Here is a 20,768-nt window from a genome sequence, read left to right as displayed (position 1 = left end):
GAGATGCATTGTCCTTTTTTTTTTTTGTATTGGCTGTACAGTGTTTCCTTTCACTTCCTCACTTTTTCTGGAGTTGTATTCAGTGTGTCATCTTACTCATTACAATGGAAAACACATCCTGTATTTAATGTCTGTTTCTGCTCCTGGGCATACACAGGGTCTTCCATTTCCTTGCTCTGTCATTCCCATTTGTGAAATGAGACATAATTATCACATTAAATTTGACTGAGTGACAAGGAAAAATCCATTAACTTTCTGCATAAAATGATACTTCATGCGAGGCTCATTTTCCTGGTAGGAAGTACGTTTAGGAGGGCTAGGAGAAATGGGCAGCTTTTGTAACTTAGTCTGATGCTTTCATTAGAGAATTCTTGTCTTTATGGTTTCTCACAGTATACATACACACAGGCAACAGACCAAGATACCAGTTTTGTTTGAGGATCTTGGTGGCTCTTCACAAAATGAATGCCAGTTCTCATGCATTGCGTGTTGTCTCCATAAAAATGGAATACAGCCTTGGCTTGCGTGTCGACAAAACAATCAAAATAAACCATAGAATGTTATTTCTGTGACTACTCAGGTCTGTTGGAGTGGACTAAGGTCAAAGGAATGACTAGGCCAGTAAAATGACTTGCAATACCTGGTAGGCAAGGCTTATATCATAGCAGAAAATGCATTCACAGGGTATTTACCAGAAACTGGTAAAATTGTGGCCTGGTTTTAGGTTCTCTTAGCAAAGGCAAGACTATATCTGACCTGCAGAGTAGTCTTGGATGCATCTTAAAGATCTCTAGCATGCTTCCTTGCTGGTGCTTTTCCATTTGCAGCAATGGAGAGGGTTTTTAGTTGTTAAACACTCTTGAGCACAGAAGTTGTGTGAAATCTATGTGCCATGGAAAGCTATGGGATGCCGGCCCAAGAAAAGGAATAAATTTCCTTCTTGTTTGCTATTGGTGTGTTTTGATAAGCATTCACACATTCTTACAAGCTCACACCTATAAACGAGGTCCCTGCTGAAGCAGAATATGATATCTCCAACAACTGTGGCAAAAAGTAATGGAGTTGCTGCTGGTAAGAAGGAAGTAACATCTTCACAAGAAACAGAAATCAAGGAGGCTGATGAAAGAGACATCAAAGCTCAGAAATTGAGAGCAAGCTCCCAAACTGTGTACACGAGAGCATGGGAAGACTGAGAGGAGCTGATGCCAGGAACAGGAGAAGAGAAAAAAGGAGCATTCAGCAAGTGCAGCAAGGAAGAAGCTAGAAACTGAATACGGGAGACCCTCCTCTGAGCTTTATGGTTTTGTTACTGAGCTGTGCCTTGGAAGTGGTGAAGGAGTTAATGGTAATGTTGAAGCAGATTCTCTGCACAGCAAAGTTCCAGGAGGGTCAGCCAAGGACCTGGCTTATTGGTAATCCATACTTATGCATTAATAAACAGGCATTTTATTTCTTTTGAGTATAATGCCATAAGGTGTTTTAAGTGGTATAATTAGTTTGCTATTAAATAGGCAAATATATTATTCTTTTATATATAGATAGATGGCAAGACTAGAAAGATCTCTTATGATCCTATAGTTACCTTTTGCAAAACATAAACCAGATAATCTCATTGATTAATTTCATATCTAACTCCAGACCTCAGGAGCTAGAGGTCTGGTGGTTTCTTCTAGCCTAACAGCTATAGCCTACTGGCTTAACTTTGTGGAAATCTCTCTCTCTAGCCTAGTCTTTGGCAGAAAGATACCACATAAATGATACATTTAACACAGGTCTTCATTTTAATTGTGTTAGATCAGTTATGGATTAGATAAGACTTTTTTCCTAATGATATTAATATTTAAAAGCTTTCTGTTACATATATATTATTTAAATAAAGCATAGTAGGAATGTGGAAAGATAAAATGTCCGTAAGACTATTGTCGTTGGGTTCTCCTTCTACTCTGTTCAGAATCAGCTTGTCTTTAAAGTACTTCATGGGGCTTTACAGCAGCCACCCAAGAGTGTCCAGAAAGATGAATGATCGCAGAGAAGGGCTGTGGCATATTTTACAAAGTTTTGTCAAGTGAAATGAAACTGTGACCCACAGAAACAATTGCTTTTTTTTTTTTTTTTTTAAAGCTTGAGTGTATTTACAAAGAGGAAATCTGTAGAGGAGGATCCATTACTAAATGCAATTAGTGTGATGGTGGTGGTGGGGACAACAACAACTTGCTGTGATTCTTGTAAAGAGCTTTGCTAAGCTCCTGGGAATAGAAGCTACTGATGCTTCTCGTTCCAGAATTGTTCTTAATGACTTTATTACTCTATTTTCTGTTCTTCTAGTGAATTTCCCTTGATTCTAAAGAATCAGCAGCACGTAGAACAATTTTCCAGATGAAGTGGAGAAGCAAGCTCTGAGGTCTTTGCAGCCCAGGCACCTAGGAGGAAGAATCTCTGGCACCAAATTCCTGTAGAACAGAGATTGTTTACTGAGACTGGACTATTTTGTGGAAGACAGGATTTTTTTGCAGTATTTGTAAGTTCTGTATGTATATTTGAATAGCATGCTTGCTAGTTCTTTGTAAACTCTTAAGTATTTATTATAAGTTGTGATTCAGTTATACCTTCTTAAAAAAATATTTCCTCATTTATTGAATCAAGCTTTGATGTACATAGGATTCTGAGAGTTAGTTAGGTTTATGTGTTTTTCCAGGATAGATAATATTTTTTTATTTTATTATTGTTTTTTAAATTTATTTTAAGAATGTTTTCATAGAATTTAAAGATTATTTTGTGTGCAAATTCATACGTACAAGGAAATGCAGTTTTGTCCTCATTATCAAAGATGCTACCAATGGACATTAGAAATAAATTGAATAATAATAATTATAACTGAAACAGGTTTGAGTAGATTGTCAGGAGGACAGGATTCAATCCATTCTGCTGATTCTAATATTGTACTTAATCTGTAGAAAATACATTATTCCATTCTGCATAGCCATCTCCCTGACATTTTTGGCTCAATCCACATTGATTTAAATGAGACCAAAAATGAAAATCAAACATGGCTGTATTCCCAGTGTATTTTTGCCATTTCTTTATAAAAGTTGTTTTTGTAACTTTTTCCCTAAAGTAATTGTTCTTCCATATTTTTAGTATCATATTCCAAATGAGAGTATTTTTCTTTAGATTACTTCTTTATTATAGAACAATTAAGTTTGTAAGGTATTATGTTATTCTTTCAGAGTGGTTGTACACAAAACCTTGAATGGTGAGCACAGAGGACACAGCAAGTTAAACTGCAGCCTTTAGTATTTCATCTATACTATGCTATTTTGCTTTCAGTTACCGTAAATGTGCAAGTTTGCAAATTGATGTTTTCTTTACATGTGTGTTATACAAAATTACAGAAAGTGCAAATGCGTAAGAAAAGTCTTTTTCTCATCCTACATGCACATGAAAATGTAAGTGATCCTTTATGTCAATATTAACTAGTCCCAGAGAACTGAAAATCTAGCTTTAATGTACAATGTAGGTTTGCAGATAATCCCTCAGAAAATTTTTGCGAAGAGAAAAAACCTCAGCGCTTATTTATGACGTTGATTTCAAACTGATTGTACAGAGATGATTATGGACCACTGTAATTGGTTTATAATTGAAGGCTTTTTGAAGATTTTGTAACGCTCCTGTGTCCAGAGCCATAAGATTCTGAAGCAATCTAGAATTTCGGAATGTGTTTCTAAAGCTGTTCAGCTCCTTCTAAAAGTCAGCTATGTAGCAGTTCCAGTATGAAGTATTCCTGCCTCCATTGCTGGAGTTACAGAATGCTTTGCATTCAGTGATATGAATGCAAACATTTGGCTGTTCAAAACAGTTTGATAAGAAAGCAGAAAAAAAAAATCCCTGCTCATACCTTCAGTATGGCCTGTTTGTTAACTTGTGTCGAATTATTTGTGGTTGTAAATCACACGTGATCAGACCTGTGGTCTTACAGTAATCTCTTATCCGTGGTAACCTTTTCCTCTCTGTTTTCTAGTCTCATGTCTGAGGTGACACTAATCTCACAAAAATCACATGCCCCAACTTTCGTCCAGCACTGTTGTAACTCTGGTAAAGCCATTAAGTGATAAGTTTCCTGTATGCAGTAAGCCCTCTGCTCATGATCGTTAAAATGAGGTTATGGCACCGTGATATCAAGCTTTTCTTAAAAGCCTGATATAATCCTGAGACTATATTGTGGCACAAAACAGAAAATAGATGGTGCTCTGAAGTGCTTACTTGAGGTGTTTTTGTGGTTCCTCACAGACTGCCTGTTCATCATGTCTTCCATTCTTGGGAAGATGAAGAAATTTGGCAGTTCCGACCTGGAGGAATCTGAAGTGACAGATGAACACACGGATGGTGAGGACTCTGCACTGGAAACACCTGACAGCCTCCAGGGTACGCTCAACACCAAGGTGCAGCCACCTAAAAGCAACATCTTTGCAAGACGTGGGCGGTTTGTTATGGGGGATAGTGACAAGGACATGGCTCCCATGGATTCCTTCTACCAGATGGATCACCTGATGGCACCTTCTGTCATCAAATTTCACAGCAATTTGGAGAGAGGGAGACTTCACAAGTAAGTTTGTGTTGTAAGGTGTGGTTTGTACTGGACGTATTATGACAGTTGTAGTCTGTGCTTCTTAGAGCAGTATGTATTCACTCTGCATTTGCATGCCTGTTTTCTCAGTTTCACTATTTTTAGTTCCCAAAGAAAGGAGTGTTTTATCTGAAACCGATAATAGCTGTTGTCTCTTGGCATGTCTGAAAATTTAGTCCATGGATGTCTTGCCCAAAGTTAGTGATTAGCCTTAGTTCACATGCTCAAAGCTGCTCAGTAAATGGACATCACTCAGAATAACATAGGATTGCCTGGCACCCAGGCCTGCAGTTAGACTGTCATACTTCAGTGCATTTTTTAAGTCTTGTTTTCAGCTTTTCAGCAGTAAACACTTTGTCAGGACGATTGCTTGCAGACATTATTTTGTACATTTTGCAGACCCATCTGTACTAATCAGCAGTGGTTGCTATTTCATACAAGCAAAAGGAAAATAGTTTTCTGGTAGTTCATAAAAAGACTGCTAAATATCTGACTTAAACTGAAATTTTCCCTTGTTAGGCTCCTATCTACAGATTCCATCACAGGCTGCTCTGAAAAAGCTTTCAAATTTTATGACCGCAGAAGGATCTTTGATGCTGTAGCCCAAGGCAACACAAGGGACCTGGATGATCTGCTACTCTATCTTAATAGGACCTTGAAGCATCTCACAGATGATGAATTCAAAGGTAACACCTAGGGTCACATACTTTAAGATGCCCTTGTCTTCTTCCAGTAGTACTACTGAGATGGGGGGGGGAGGAAGAAGGCAGATGGACAAAAAAAACAACACACAAAACAACATCGCTATTAAGTGTGAAGTAGCTGCACAAGGTCCTCTAATAGCCTGTATATCCCTACTGATTGAGCAGCCCATTGATTGTAAAGTTATAAGAGGAATCAGAAAAGTTGAAGTTTGTGAAATTCTGAATGGTTTTTCTCATGTTTTCATAACAATCTCATTAATTGCTATATGTCTGGAAGTAGATGGTGGGTTTCTAGTCGCTTCTATGTAGCTATAATCTTGTTTGTTACAGAACCAGAAACTGGGAAAACCTGCTTACTTAAAGCCATGCTGAATCTACATGATGGGAAAAATGATACCATTCCCTTGCTGCTGGATATTGCAAAGAAAACTGGAACTCTGAAAGAGTTTGTTAATGCAGAGTATACCGACAACTACTACAAGGGTAAGAGAGCAGTGAATACTGTGAATACTGTTGCTGATAAGGTCTTATGCCTGAGGATGCAGCATCGAAAGTTCCAGTGTGTGATCAACAATCAGTGCATTCATGCTAGGGCAGTCTTTTGTTAGACAGGTGCAGTATTCTGCTCTTTGTGACAGTCATTTAACAGCAAGTTAGGGGACTTGCATTTGCTGTCTGTGCCATCTTTTTTGTTTAATTCTAGAGTTTTTCAGTCTAAAGAGCTCTCGATTCTACCATCTTACATGGAGCTGAATGAATTGTGGTGCCTGAAAGCTCTCAGTCTGTATTAAATGCTTAAGATTTCTCTCTGATGAGTGTCTCTGTAGGCCAGACTGCACTCCACATTGCCATTGAGAGAAGGAACATGTACCTGGTGAAGCTCTTGGTCCAGAATGGAGCAGATGTTCATGCAAGAGCCTGTGGGGAGTTCTTCAGGAAAATCAAAGGGAAACCTGGGTTTTATTTCGGTAAGAGTGAGCATAGCATGGGCTTTATTGATTGAGTTATCCTAGAATTATCCCAAGTGCAAACTGTTAAATAATCCTGTTCATGTGAGACTGGAGGCTCAGAAGTCATAAATGGTTTAATCCACTGCTTAGTCAAGACACTTACTCCCAAAGGCTGAGATTATAAAGAAACACAGTTGGTAGTTGATGGTATTCAGTGTCAGCTTGGTGTATGCATCCTTTTGTTTTCTGGGCACTATATCCTTTGAAAGGTTGTAACCTTCCACGGGTCTTTGTTTTGGTGCTTTTCTAGGCAGCCATGTTTCTGTAGTGCAGTTAAACCAAAGAAAATGTGATTCAAACAGCTATCAGAAGAATTGATGCTATTTTAGATAGAGAAATTCACCTCTTTTTCTCATGGTGAAAGTTGAAAACAACATGGTCTCCTTTCTGTTTTTGGATGTGTAGCAAGGCTTGCACATGCGGTGGGGTTTCTGACCACTCATTCTCATTGCTTATCCATAGGAGAGCTGCCTTTATCCCTGGCTGCCTGTACCAACCAGCTCTGCATTGTGAAATTCCTCCTGGAGAACCCGTACCAGGCTGCCAATATTGCCGCTGAGGACTCCATGGGCAATATGGTCCTGCATACCTTGGTGGAGATTGCAGACAATACTAAGGATAATACCAAGTTTGTTACCAAGATGTATAACAACATATTGATCCTTGGTGCCAAAATTAATCCAATCCTGAAGCTAGAAGAACTCACCAACAAGAAAGGGCTGACTCCATTAACTCTGGCAGCTAAAACAGGGAAGATAGGGGTAGGTGAGCAAATGTGTCCAGCTGTCCCATCACTGCATCAAGTTATACAGAGTACATGCAAAACATTTATGCAGGACAGGTTTTATCACTGCTTATTGCTGGGGCTTTTCAGTTAAGAGGAGTTAATGCTGCAGTTTAACATGCAAAACCGCATAGTACTTAAAGCCTGTGAGGGGTGTGTGTGTGTGTGCACATGCACACCTACCTAACTGGCATTATGTACATGCTAGCAGTATACAAGACAGCCCAGGTGGAAACAGAAAGTGGGCTTCTGCTATTACCTGAACTAGAAGCCTTGTACTTTTGACTGACCAAAAGTCCCCATGGAGTGTGACTGTACGCTCAGAGATGTGTAATGTACATCTCTGTATTTTTCTTGTGGGTTGAAACAGATAATGGCAAGTTGTAAGTGGTAGAAAGCAAAGAAATGGGCTTCCTTCCACATTTATATTTTTCATCCACTAGCATACAGTGAGTAAATATTGTTTACTTCAGACTTTGATCTCTGCAGTGCTCCAGCAGATTGACTTCAGCATAGTTAAATTGTGTTAATCTAAATTAAAGCAATCCTCTCTTACAGAGATACTGAGGAACTAAAAGCCCATTAGCACTGAAATGTTGTTTGAAATGTTGTTTGTATTGTTCTTTTGCAATTAGATTTTCGCATACATCCTCAGACGAGAGATCAAAGACCCTGAGTGCAGGCACTTGTCTAGGAAGTTCACTGAATGGGCTTATGGGCCTGTCCACTCATCTCTTTATGACCTGTCCTGTATAGACACATGTGAGAAAAATTCAGTGCTTGAGATTATTGCCTACAGCAGTGAAACGCCGGTGAGTATGCACCTCCTTGGCATTTTATTTGCAGTCCGGGGACTGCTGGGGAAGAGCTCCATGTTCTACACAGTGTATCTTTGTGTCATTGCTGTAAAACAGCAATCTTCTTTCCTATGTTTAAGGGTATTAGAGAAAACGTTTGCTGAAGTTGAGTATCATTTGCTATTTTCAAAGCCCTGTGCGTACTGGTCCTGTCAAGATTCTCTTTATCCTTTCATTCAGAATCGTCATGAGATGCTGCTGGTGGAACCCCTCAACAGGCTGCTGCAAGACAAGTGGGACCGGTTTGTCAAACACTTATTTTACTTCAACTTCTTTGTCTATACCATGCATATCATCATTCTCACTGCAGCTGCCTACTACAGACCTGTGGATAAGAAAGAAAAGGTATGTTACTCCTGTCACACATCAGGGGAACCACACAGTGCATGTTATCCCAGATCAGCCTCCCATTTCAATGTATGCTCCTAAGGTCAGTTTTCTGCGTTTCCTGAAGTTAGGAGGGAGATTTTGGCCCCGCTTGCTTTCCAGGCAAGCCTTGCCCCTTGGTGCAGCACATTCAGAAACTGAACCTGTTCCCTCAGAAAAGAAGTTGCTTTCAGCTGCTGGCAAGGACAGGTTTTTCCTATCTCCAGTTCTCCTGAACATCTCTGTTTTCTGTCTTCCACAGCCTCCCTTCACATTTGGTCACAGCACTGGGGAATATTTTCGAGTGACTGGAGAGATCTTGAGTGTACTGGGAGGACTCTATTTTTTTTTCAGAGGGGTAAGATATTTGAAACTTTTCCTTTTTGCTGGTTGGGTAGGTGTAGGTGAAAACCAAGCCTGCCTTTTGCATTCATTAAAATTGGTTGCCAAGATAATCCATATTTTAGCTGAGAGCTACAAAGCTTTTTCCTTGGCCTGGTTAGGTTACTAACAAGCCCTCAGGCTGAGGTACAGTTTTATCTATTGTATAAAAAGGAAGTCCTTAAGAAGTCAATGGCCATCTGAGTAATTAGCCTAGCCAAACTTTAAGCATGGGTTTTGCAAGTAGCTAAGCCTACATTAAAGATTCTGTTTTAGCTTAAAGGCAGTCTTCTTTCTCTTAGCAGCCAATGGATAGTATCCAGTGAATCACAGGTCCTCAGACCACTGACCTTAAGAGGCTGGTGTCATCAAAAGAGGCCCTAGATGTAAAGGAAATCTAGTGTTATGAAAAGAGTCCTTCCTGGATCTTTTAAGTGTTGTTTGAGCTATTCTTTTGCGATGCTGAATGAGTACCAGCTCCCTGGTATAGATACCAGCACTTAGTTGATGCATTCCCATGGGATATTTACTCCCTTTCTTGGATGCAGACTTGGTCTTTATCCGTCCCCCAGCCCGCTATGCCATTTTTTTTCCCTTTCAGATACAGTATTTTGTGCAGAGGCGCCCGTCATTGAAGACGCTGATAGTTGACAGCTACAGTGAGGTTCTTTTGTAAGTGCCAGCGTCTGATTGTATTCCAACATGAAACACGAGTGTGTGAGATCTGCGTGCTTGGCTTAAACCAATCCTGATAAGTATAGAGTTACAGAATATCCCAAGTTGGAAAGGACCCACAAGGATCACAGAGTCCAACTCCTAGCTCCACTATAGGACCACCCAAAAATCAGACCATATGTCTGAGAGTGTTATCCAAGTGCTTCTTGAACTCCAGCAGGCTTGGTGCTGTGACCACTTCCTTGGAGAGCCTGTTCCAGTGCCCAAACATGAAGAACCTTTTCACAATATCCAGCCTGAATCTCCCCTGTTGCATCTTCACGCTATTCCCTTAGGTCCTACTGCTGGTCACCAGAGAGCAGAGATCAGAGCCTTCCCCTCCACTCCCACTTGTGAGGAAGCAGTAGGCCACCGTGAGGTCTCCCCTAGTTCTCCTCAAGGTTGAAAGAACCAAGTGACTTCAGCTGCTCCTCGTATGTTTTTCTCTCTAGACCTTTAAAGATACTTTGCTATAATTTCATAGGTCCTTACAAAATAGCAGTTGAACAAGTGTACCTGTATCACTAACCTCCTTTGGAGGTAAAGCAAATGAAGTGTTTAGAAGTGCGGTGAATGTGTCCTGCAGCAGAGTTAGAAATAGATCTCCAAGGTGGACTTGCAATACAGTGTATGCACCAGATGTGCAGATATCCTCCTATTCCTTGCTTGTCTTTCAGCTTTGTTCACTCTTTGCTCCTCCTGAGCTCTGTGGTGCTGTACTTCTGTGGCCAGGAACTGTACGTGGCTTCCATGGTCTTCTCCTTGGCGCTGGGCTGGGCTAACATGCTGTACTACACCCGTGGCTTCCAGCAGATGGGCATTTACTCTGTCATGATTGCAAAGGTCAGTCAGTGGGTGGTGAGGCCAGCAGAGAGCTCGGATAAGAAACTGCTGCCAACAGCCCCATTTCCAGGAGAGAAGTCACCACGTTTCCATGTTTGCCTTCCACGGGAAGGCCTGTATCAGTCTATTATAATCAGCCTTTATTTTCTGAGCAAAGAGATGCACATTTTAAGTCACATAGAAAAAACACCTGCTCCTCATCCATGTGTTTTATAGCAGTCTTGATGCATTCTATTTTCATTATTATACTTCAAAATAGCAGTTGGATAGATGTAGATTTAAGTAGACTGTGAGAATAGTGCAGACTCATGTGGTATGAAGTGGCACAGCTTTCTACCAGCTGGAAGCTTCCTTAGGAATAGCTTAAATCTTACCAAACAGAGCAATTAGCTAAGAGGCAGTAGCTGGCTAATAAACCTCTATGTATGACGTAGCCAGCTAGCCCAAGAGGAGAAGAAAGAGGCAATTGTTTTAATGTGGTCTGTACTCACGAAGATGAAACTATTTGTCATGCATATGTCTTGCATATGTGTGTAAACTGTTGCTTGAATGACAGAAAAATGTTTTCTTATTAACATTGATTATCTCAGTGGGATAAATAACTGTTTAATGCATGAGCAGCGAGTTCACAGCAAGTGTCTTCTTGAGCTGAAGGAATATTTTCTACTAATTTTTGTTTCAGTTTATATTTGAGTTTTTACAATATATAAATTTTCTATTTCTGCATTACAGATGATCCTTAGAGATTTATGTCGCTTCATGTTTGTCTATCTAGTATTCCTCTTGGGATTTTCCACAGGTAATATCATACTTGAGGTTATTTTTTATCTTGAATCTCAGAAAATTATATGTTTCAAGTGGCTTAGAATATTTATTTTCAATTAGAAATTAAAATCAACCTTATTACAAAAATCTCTTCAGAATAACAATTATGTGTAGTAACTTGGATCTCAAACTGCTTAGGAAAACTGACTGGAAAAAGTCAGCCTGTTCTATGTAGATAAAACTGAGACAACACATCTGAAATGGTGTCAGTAATAGGGAATATTTTATAGAGAGGTTTCACTGGGGACAAGGTGCCATGAAGATACTGTATCATATCTGATACCTTTATGCTCATTTTCATTGCTTGCAGGAGAATTAAGATTTCAAATTATATTTTCATCTTATATAGCATTCTTCTTTTGTAATAGCTGTGGTGACTTTAATTGAAGATGACAATGAGGGGCAGGACGCAAATACCTCTGAATATACCCGATGTTGCCATACGAAACGAAGCCGCACATCCTATAATAGTCTATATTACACCTGCTTGGAGCTTTTCAAGTTCACTATTGGGATGGGAGACCTGGAGTTTACAGAGAACTACAGGTTCAAGTCTGTGTTTGTCATCCTTTTGGTTCTCTATGTCATCCTTACATACATCCTTCTGCTCAACATGCTTATCGCACTGATGGGAGAAACTGTGAGCAAAATTGCACAGGAGAGCAAGAGCATCTGGAAACTCCAGGTATATTGGTTCTATGAGGTTATCCAAGAAGGAGGGTGTGGGGAATCATAAGAGAGAATCTGTAGAAGTTGACGTGTTTCTACATAATAGGCCACTGCTTCTTTCTGATTCCCCCAAACAGTTCCCCCCTCAAAAAGTATATCGGTTCCTTTTCCATGTATATTTGATGTTTTGTCTGAGCAGATGTTCCCAGTGTTGCACACATGTTCGGAATTTAAGAAAAGTACTTCTGTAATTAGATAGAATTATTTGGGCTTTTGTGAAGGAAAATCCTGATCAGCGTATGAAGACAGAGATTATGCAAGGGACAATAAAACATTTTTTCCAGAATCTCAGACAAAGGCATATCTGCTTTTGTTTGGGGGTAGAAAAGGGAACTTCATAGTACCAACCACAGGGCAGTAATTCAGCAGTTTAAATCCCGTATTAACAGAGGTGATATTTCAGAGATGGGTGCAATGCCTTCTTTAAGATGATGAAAATGATAAGTGATTGTTTTTTGTTTTTTTATAAAGGCAGAATTCAGGATTTGCATAACTGAAACAGCAGCTTCTCAGTGGTCTGCTTTCTTTTACCTGTTAGAGAGCCATCACAATCTTGGATATTGAAAACAGCTACTTGAACTGTGTGAGGCGCTCGTTCCGGTCTGGAAAGCAAGTCTTGGTGGGGGTCACGCCTGATGGCCAAGATGATTACAGATGGTGCTTTAGGTAACCTGCTTGTATGTCAAATGAACAATCTTTTATAGACAAACAACATGAAGGTATCTGGTAGTGGGTACTGGGAAGCAGAACTTTCCCTCTGGAGCACACCTCTGACAAGCAGTGTACTAGCACCGTCTCAATATGTGATACAAACTAATCCTGGAGTTGTCTGTTAATGCTTAGAATAGTTATTGTTTTTGTTGTTCTCTCCCCAGGGTTGATGAAGTGAACTGGTCCACGTGGAATACTAATCTGGGCATAATCAACGAAGATCCTGGATACTCTGGAGACCTCAAAAGAAATCCCAGTTACTCTATTAAGCCTGGCAGAGGTGAGGGTTACAGGGACCTAGATTCGAGTGACAAAAGCAGTACAGATTGATTGTTAGAGGACAGTCAATTTATACACTTAAAGATAGTAGATAAGTTAATGTTTTGTTTTTTTTTTCCAGTCAACACAAAATGTAAAGGACTAAAAAGGTTCATTATTCACATAGTGGTTTTACTGTCTGGAATAAAAGTCTCATGGATTCATCATTCTGATTTTAAATTTTTATTAGGCGGATAATATGTGCAAATTCTGAGGACTTGGGACAGTGTATGATGGTAGACAGACAGCCAACAAGCTACTTCGGAGGCCACAAATAAAACTTCCTATAGCTTGGGGGAATCCAGCTGAGCGTTTAACCCTAAGACAGTCTCTGCTGTGCTTGCCAGATGAAATATGAAAAACTCTTGGAACAGTGGGGGTGGGGGGACACAACACAAGGCCCTTTCTTCCTCCTTTCATCAGTTTTCTATATAAACTGCTTGCATGTATTTCTTTTGTTTCTATGGAGGAGAAAAAAATAACCATTCCTTTCCTTTTTAGTTTCAGGAAAAAACTGGAAAACTTTGGTTCCGCTTTTAAGAGATGGGAGCAGGAGAGAAGAGACACAAAAACTACCAGAAGAAATCAAGTTAAAACCCATTTTGGAGCCTTATTATGAGCCAGAGGATTCTGAGACATTGAAGGAATCTCTTCCAAAGTCAGTCTAATCTTATTTTGTTTTTCAGAAGGTTGATTCTAGTTGCCTGAGCTGGTCCTCACAAAGCAGGGCAATTAGAGCACTTCCTTCATAAGAACAGAGATTTATTGAAAAAGATCAAAGGACTAAGGAAATGACTGTGTGCAAGGATTCATTAAGTATGCTAAATAAACTACTTGTTTAAGCTCATGTCTTCATGGTTATTTTTAATATGAATCTGCAAGAAAGTGGCTATTTACTACCTGGTTTGTATTTACTTGGCTAGATATTTGCATCTAGGCTGTCTCATGAAGTGTTAGAAACAATTCCAGTATTTTTTTTGCTGGTTTGTTTGTTTTAATTAAATGCATTGAGAATTTCCCACAATTCAGAGCTGTCTGTAAGATAGTGAGCTTTTTTTTGCTGCAGGTTTTTTCCCAGTCTTCATCCGTTTCTTTAACTCTTTGAAAGTGCTCTCATGCGTTTCTGAGATCTGAGCTGACATATTCATTGTTAGCTAACAGGAGCTTTGCTAAGTTTTGTGGGTTGGTTCAAGTGGCCAATAGTGGCGGATATTTTGTTGATAATACAAAAATAACAAAAGGCCTATAGAAAAATGGTTAGCACTCAACACTCTGGACATAATGGATTTCATACTTTGTCTGCGTTTAGATTCTCTTTTAAAAAGTGTTTTTGTGAGCAGCTGCAGGCCCCGATTTCGTGACTTCCCAGCCTTGAAAACTAACTAACCATACTATAACAAAACTGGAGAAGGACTCAGAGCAGTAAAAAAATGCCAAGACACCAGAGGTATGTTGTTGTGAAGAATGTTCCTTGTAAAGGAGATAAATGGGGGGACACAGTGAAAGAACAGAAAATGAATGATCTAAAGATATTACTCTTTTCTCATAACACAAGAATAAATATACTCTGTGAAATTTTAAAGGCTGGATAGTCAAAATCAATTAAGTGTTTCTCTTACAGTGTCTGAGTAAACTCCAGAATTCACAGTTATTGTTACTGAGGCCAAAGGCTTCACAAGATCCCAAATTTGACATTTTTTTAGATAACAGATTAACTTTGCATTAAGTAAGAGATAGTGGTTATAGAGAATATATGTTTCAAAGGTCAGATGTATAATAGCATATAACAATAATTATCTTGAAATCATAGTTTTTGTTCTTGACTTTAACAGCAACAACAGGAGGAAAGAAATCTGATGCTGCAAATCCATCTGGCTGGACTTACAAAGAAAATCAGGAAAAATGTCTGAGAGGCAAAATAGGCAAATTTTCTGAATCTACAGATAGAAACCTGGAATGAGAGGAAAGAATAGGAGGGACTTGGCATCCTCGTGAAAAGTGGCTGGACAGAAAGTAAAGATAAGAAAATTTGTCTTAGACAACTGGCCCAATAATCCAGTGATGGACCTGTGCAATCCTGTTGGGCAAGAAAAGGTAAATTGTTTTACCTTCTTTACTTGTTATGTATCACTAAAACACATAGACCTAACAGCTTTTAATGTCCAAGTAGATTATGCCTGTAAAACTATCCTTAAGTCAACAAGGTTTTTAAGCACAGGTTCCAGTCTGAGCATGTGCACTGTTTCTCTGGCTGCATTCAAAGTACAGTTGTGCTAAAGCACTTCTGTGAAATTCAGCCAGAGTGCACACAGCCTTTTGTCAGGGAGAGCCCGTCATGCTTGGCCTCTGACGCATCCAAAGTTTGTGGTCAGATAATATTCATGAGTCATTGTGGTTGAAAAGTGGTATGATAGATGGGTCAGTAGCAAATCATTGGGAAACTTGAAATCAAAGATGTAGAAAAGTGAGTCAGCCTTTGAAAGATAATTTTCAAAACATCTTTTTTTTTTTTTCTGCTTTTACTAAGATACTGAAACATTCACTATTCTTTGAGAGAAGCAATTAATGTATTTACATACAGACTGCCCTCCACTGCTAACACTGTTAGGTGGATTCTGGGTTGTTTGGAGTTGGTTCTTTTACCAGGGTCAGGATTTCTGACAGTGCTGCTTTTTGATAGGGCACTAAAACAATAGAGTTCAACAAACCTTAAAGCATTTAGCTTATTTGAAATAGTAGCACCATCTAGAGGACTAATAATTCTTGATTCTTTCATTAACTAAGTCATTTAGGACAAGTGTCACTTTTTTGATAGAGTTTTGCAGGGCATACCCATAAAAACTTGCCAAAGGATTTGAAATAATTGTTTCACAAAAATCAGAATTTAAAGCCAACAAGCTTTGTCTCTCGAGGACAGGGAGATCACAAAAGATGTTCAAAGTCGGGATGTTGAATGGTATACCATTATAAAGGTATATCTCTAAGCACTTGGCAGGACTCTCTGTAGATTCTATGCAAGACTTGATTATGCTCCGCACTGAACATAGCAAGAGGCAATCTGTATATAAAACAAGTACAGCTAAGTAAACAAGACAGGTTGAGGCAGCTAAACTCCAACTGTTAATAATAAATGTAGAAAGGGGCCATCCAGAAAAACATAGGTTCATTGCCTCCAAGCCTTTATGTGCCAGCGCAAATTTATGCACAAATGCATGTGGGGAATGTTATCTATCTGGAAAGCATTCCTGAAGTTTCATAATTCCCTGTGAGGGATCCATTTCTCGTAATTATCTGCTTGTATTTGTGGGATAGGGTGGTGCTGGTGGCTTTTTGGTTGTATTTTTTATAAACAACTTAGCCTTCTTTGGGAGGAAAAAGAAATCCCACTTTCCTAAAGTAAGTTATTACCAACCTGTCAGAATTTCTGTCTATATCATCACTCATTTTTTTCCATGGACAGAAATTTGTTTCCCAGAGCTGGGCCAGTATAGCTTGGCACTCCAACCTGGTGTCACACACGTTTATTTAGACTCACTTGGCCACGGCTCTGTTTGCCACAATTTACTTCCTTCATCTTCATTGCACCTAAGCGCATAGAACTGTTTTGTAAATCAAGGTGTGTCTCTGCTAAGGCAGACTGAGTAGGATGCCTACAGGGGACACGCTGGTTCTGAACAGAGAACACACAGACTTACTCTCATGGTGGAGGGTTGCGACTAACCCCAAGGGAAGAGACGTGGCTTGTCAGGAAGCATTTGTGCTTTAAGAATGGCTTTGCTAGGATCAGCAAGCTGTTATTTCTACTGCTAGACACCTCCACTGTCTGAGGAGGAGTGTGGCCTCGCAATAAATTAAGCTTTTTTTTTTTTTTTGGGGGGGGGGGTTGTTTTGTGGACGTTCTGCTTAACTTGGCAGCCATATTTTGCCATGGTCCTACAGAATCTGTGTATTGAGTACTTGGGGATTTTTTCAGTCTGAAGTTTGAATAATTGTTCCACAGTGAACATGGTTAGAAGCAGCACGTGGCTTCTATTCCCATGCTATTCCTTGAGGTTTGCGGGTGGTAAAAATCTATCCTCTCAGTTATTAGTCACATTAATTTGTGTCCACAGTAAGTGCTTAATAGAAGATGACCAGGTTCAACAACTGTATATATCCACCAGTTCCCAATAACCACACTGGCTCAAAAGCAAAGGAAATGAAGGGTGCTCATGTGCTCACATCTCCTGTCTGTGGGTGACTGTAATTAGTAATGAACATAAATGTGTGTGTGATAAGAGAGAGCAAAAAGAGGTGAGTTGGACTAAGGTAGGTTGAATTGAACACAGGCTGTTGAATGTGTAAAAGCCAAATTGTGGTCTCAGTGTGTTACAGCACTGCTATACCTGTGACTTGTGCCTAGTAAGTCATGTAAGCTGCTGCATATTTCAAGCTCCAGTAATTTCTGAATTAGTTGAGAAAAATATATATCCTACCTGAAAAACATGAAGCCATACAGCCTGTATTAAGAGTGTGCTTACTGTGTGCTCTTGCAACAGCTGGCATTGGAGCCTGAATAGCCCTTGTCTTAATTAAACCCTAATGTTAATCCCTTCTCAGGCAGCATATAGGCAGATTTTTGGTAAAGTCCATGGAAAACTCCACAGCCCACAAGAGGGCCCCCTAGCTATGTGCAGGGTTGCTTCCCAATACCTCTGGAGTACCCCATAGCTGCCTTGCCCCAGGAATGCTGCTCTCCCTCTGACACCACTTTGTCCTGCTTTGCTGCCCCTAATCAGATTCATTATGCAGAATCATTTTTATCTTTGCCAAATGCCAGGTAATCCCATTGCTCTTCCATGGCAAACATCTATGTCACACTAACACGTTACTCAATCAGGCATCTTTGCTGGAGTCCCTGGTACTCAAAAATCCCCAAGGTGTTTGCCCAACAACTGCTGTACTGCTGCAAAACACAGGGCGTCCTGCCAAACCCATAACCTTATGGGATAAAGCCAGTGGACTCAGGTTCTGATGCTGGAAGTTTTCAGAACACTGTCAGTAGGAATTAGATATGTTTTAGGAAAAAAAAGAGAAAAACAAAACCAAACAAAAAACACTGCTGTGGTAAATCTGCCAAATTCAACAGAATCTATGTACATTAAAAATCCCAGATAAGGTGATGTTTGGAACAACCCCTGTGGCCAGTGTGTTTGGATATTTAATATCAGCTTGTATCTTTTGGTGCATTATAGAGAATCTTCTTGTAACGAAGGTACTTCTTATGAATCTTTCTTGCTCCATTAGGCAATAGGCATGGATTTACTGGGGCCTGGAAAGAAGATGTCTTAATTGACATTGCCAGATGTAGCGTAGAGATTCTGGGTCTTCTGATGTGGTTACAGGGCTCTGAAGTGCTTCCCATCACCCACATCATGCAGACTGGGGTTACTTCTGACTCTGGAATAGTTTCCACAGAGAAAATATGGACTGAATTTCTCCTACATCAGATGTTAAACTGTACAAAACGCTTCAAAATAGATGGTGGAGAGAAATAGTTATTTCTCCGGGAAGGAGAGGAAATCATATGATCTTGTGAGACTTCTGCCTTTCTGGTGTGTTTGTGAAACTGGCGGAGCTGCATCATTCTTAGTAACGCTTCCTGTTTCAATATGCAGGCAATGAGTGGGTATGAAGCGACATAAACGTTTACAGAATCACTGAGGTTTTCAAATTCCGTCATCGTCCAGAATTGTACTTCTCTGTTGTTGTTGTAATCAACCTCCCTGAAGGTTTTAGTCACCCTAAATGTTGCTATGAAAGGTTATGTCGCTTGGAATTGCCGTGTCAGCTGACGGTGGAGCAGACAGGGAGAGCAACTCCCAGTTACAGGAACTGAAAGGAAGTGTCCTACTCACTCAGCCAGAAAGAGCAGTTTTAAGCCAAGTCATCAAATGGAAGCCATTTATTTCCAAGCTGATATAATAGGTGTAACCTAGACAATTCCTCTTATTCCAAAGGAGAAAGTGAATAATGAACCACTCAAAGAAAAGGGATCACGTCCTCAGTTTCCTTTAGAGGGGGAAAGCCAAGAGCGTTCAACTGGTATAGAGCAAGACATAGTAAAGGCAATGTCCCTCATTACCAGCAAGATACAGAACAGTGACGATTAGGGCTGGAAATGGGCAGAGGGTTCTCAAGAGACTGATTTGCAATGATAAGTGGAAGCAGTTAGCTATATCTTAGCTAAGGACTGAATGACAGAAAATAGAAGCACTGACAAAGAGAGGACATGATCTGCATAATGAAAGAGGTTTTAATGAGAATAATCGTTTGAAATGAAGACAGAGAAAATCCTGAACAAGGTGATCTGTCCATGGGGCACATATGATGTGTATCTTCTCAAAGAACTCCCTTTGAAAACACTGGAAGATTCAAACTTCAGGCCATGCATGCAAATACATCCGGTGTCATCCTGACCACAGCAACATGGGACCTACAGATTTAGCTCTCTCATTTTGGGGAAACAAAGTATCAGAGGATTTATTTCAACTTGTCAACATTCGCCTTGAATTCTGCTTCACTTATTTCCCAGAAAGAGTTTAACAGTAAGTGGAAGGGACCTGCAGGGACTTTATTTTGTTAGTTAATGAGCATCTGATATGCTGCTACAGTTGAAGTAAAGTTTACATCTCAGTATATAACCTGCTAGTGGGTGAAATATGTTTCCCTCATTTTTTTTCCCATCTCTAACTAGATCTTTGAAGGGGAAAGAACTATGCCACAGATGCAGATGGATGAGACTGATGATTTTTTTCTTTTAAAGGAAGAGATTTGATGCTCCTTTGACTGAACCATCAAACAACCAAAGTTCTAGTTCAATGTGAAATTATTATAACATTAAGGTTCCTGACCAGTTTTGATGATTAGCCTGGAAAGGCTAATAAGTCAAACAACAGCCGAACAGATGTGAGCAAAAAAAATGTAGCGTATAGGTGGGGCACGCTTTGTTCACGGTGTATTCCTTGAGGCATTTTCATATTGCTTAATTCCCCTGCGCTGCTAAGCGTTACCAGAAACTATGCACCACAACTGAAGATTTACTAAGGGTACAGACTCACTCTGAAATAGCTGTAGAACAACCCTCACCTAGTTGGGACTGTGAGGCTCAGAACAGCCAAGTTTGTGCTTTGAAAGCTTGCAATGAAATGTTACACGTTGGTTCCTGTAGGAGATGTGGTGCCTTTCTGGGTGACCCCTAAGTCAGAATCAGTGGAAGGGAAAATTGCCTATTTTATGGTCTTAAAACTGTTTTTATTTCTTTCCTCAAATAGAAACCTCAGAAGGTTTCATACCCAAGTGAGCCTCCACCACTGACCCTGCATAGCCTGTGACCTACAGCACCAGAAGACAGCACGTGCACACAGGACAGACACAAGAAGTGCCCAGGACAGCACTCATCGATGGACTGACGACTGACAAAGGTCTTTGTAGGTCTGCGCTGTTACTATGTGCCTTGGGAGTGGCAGGGGATGCTACCAGTAGCACAGATACAGGAAAAGAGCAAGAAAAAGTCATTCATCCTATCACTTATTATTATCTTGTGCTTACGTAGTCCCCTGTAACTTTGCCAGGAGAGGGGATAAACGTGACCTGAAGTCAAATTCCAATGCTACTCATATGACAAGGATTTTTACTACGCTGATTTCAACTCATTTAGGACTGAGCTCGTGCCTATGTAGAGAATGGGCCACAGGTGGAGGAATTAGAGAGATTCAGGTGGAAGTGACCACATTAGCAGGTGGTAAAAGAGTATAAGGAGTGGGAGGAAGGAGGGTACTCCTCCTTTTCCTTTCCATGAGGGAATGGGTAGCAGCTGAGATATAGGATCAGCTTTTTTTTTTTTTTTTTTTTCCTCCTACG

At 40.0% G+C, this 20,768-nt stretch overlaps 1 protein-coding gene across 1 annotated transcript in view; it reads left to right on the top strand.

The window, feature by feature from the left end:
- The first annotated feature begins 45 nt into the window (after positions 1-45).
- Positions 46-20,768, top strand: part of TRPV1 (transient receptor potential cation channel subfamily V member 1) — a 25,662-nt gene continuing 4,939 nt past the window's right edge. The window contains exons 1-20 of the mRNA XM_080562611.1: positions 46-1,412; positions 2,326-2,518; positions 4,288-4,603; positions 5,144-5,310; positions 5,659-5,811; positions 6,156-6,296; positions 6,801-7,099; positions 7,758-7,934; positions 8,160-8,324; positions 8,608-8,703; positions 9,328-9,398; positions 10,118-10,283; positions 11,016-11,082; positions 11,477-11,793; positions 12,376-12,503; positions 12,713-12,828; positions 13,368-13,524; positions 14,207-14,313; positions 14,699-14,960; positions 20,180-20,339. Coding sequence (XP_080418737.1) covers positions 4,302-4,603; positions 5,144-5,310; positions 5,659-5,811; positions 6,156-6,296; positions 6,801-7,099; positions 7,758-7,934; positions 8,160-8,324; positions 8,608-8,703; positions 9,328-9,398; positions 10,118-10,283; positions 11,016-11,082; positions 11,477-11,793; positions 12,376-12,503; positions 12,713-12,828; positions 13,368-13,524; positions 14,207-14,252 — 2,568 coding nt within the window. The 5' untranslated portion in view covers positions 46-1,412; positions 2,326-2,518; positions 4,288-4,301 and the 3' untranslated portion in view covers positions 14,253-14,313; positions 14,699-14,960; positions 20,180-20,339. The remainder of the gene's footprint in view (positions 1,413-2,325; positions 2,519-4,287; positions 4,604-5,143; positions 5,311-5,658; positions 5,812-6,155; positions 6,297-6,800; positions 7,100-7,757; positions 7,935-8,159; positions 8,325-8,607; positions 8,704-9,327; positions 9,399-10,117; positions 10,284-11,015; positions 11,083-11,476; positions 11,794-12,375; positions 12,504-12,712; positions 12,829-13,367; positions 13,525-14,206; positions 14,314-14,698; positions 14,961-20,179; positions 20,340-20,768) is intronic.

This window comes from Anser brachyrhynchus (assembly GCF_964034855.1).
Source record: "Anser brachyrhynchus genome assembly, chromosome: 20".
Lineage (NCBI taxonomy): Eukaryota > Metazoa > Chordata > Aves > Anseriformes > Anatidae > Anser > Anser brachyrhynchus.
Note: the sequence above shows the minus strand (reverse complement) of the source record. Positions and strands in the feature narration are given on the sequence as shown.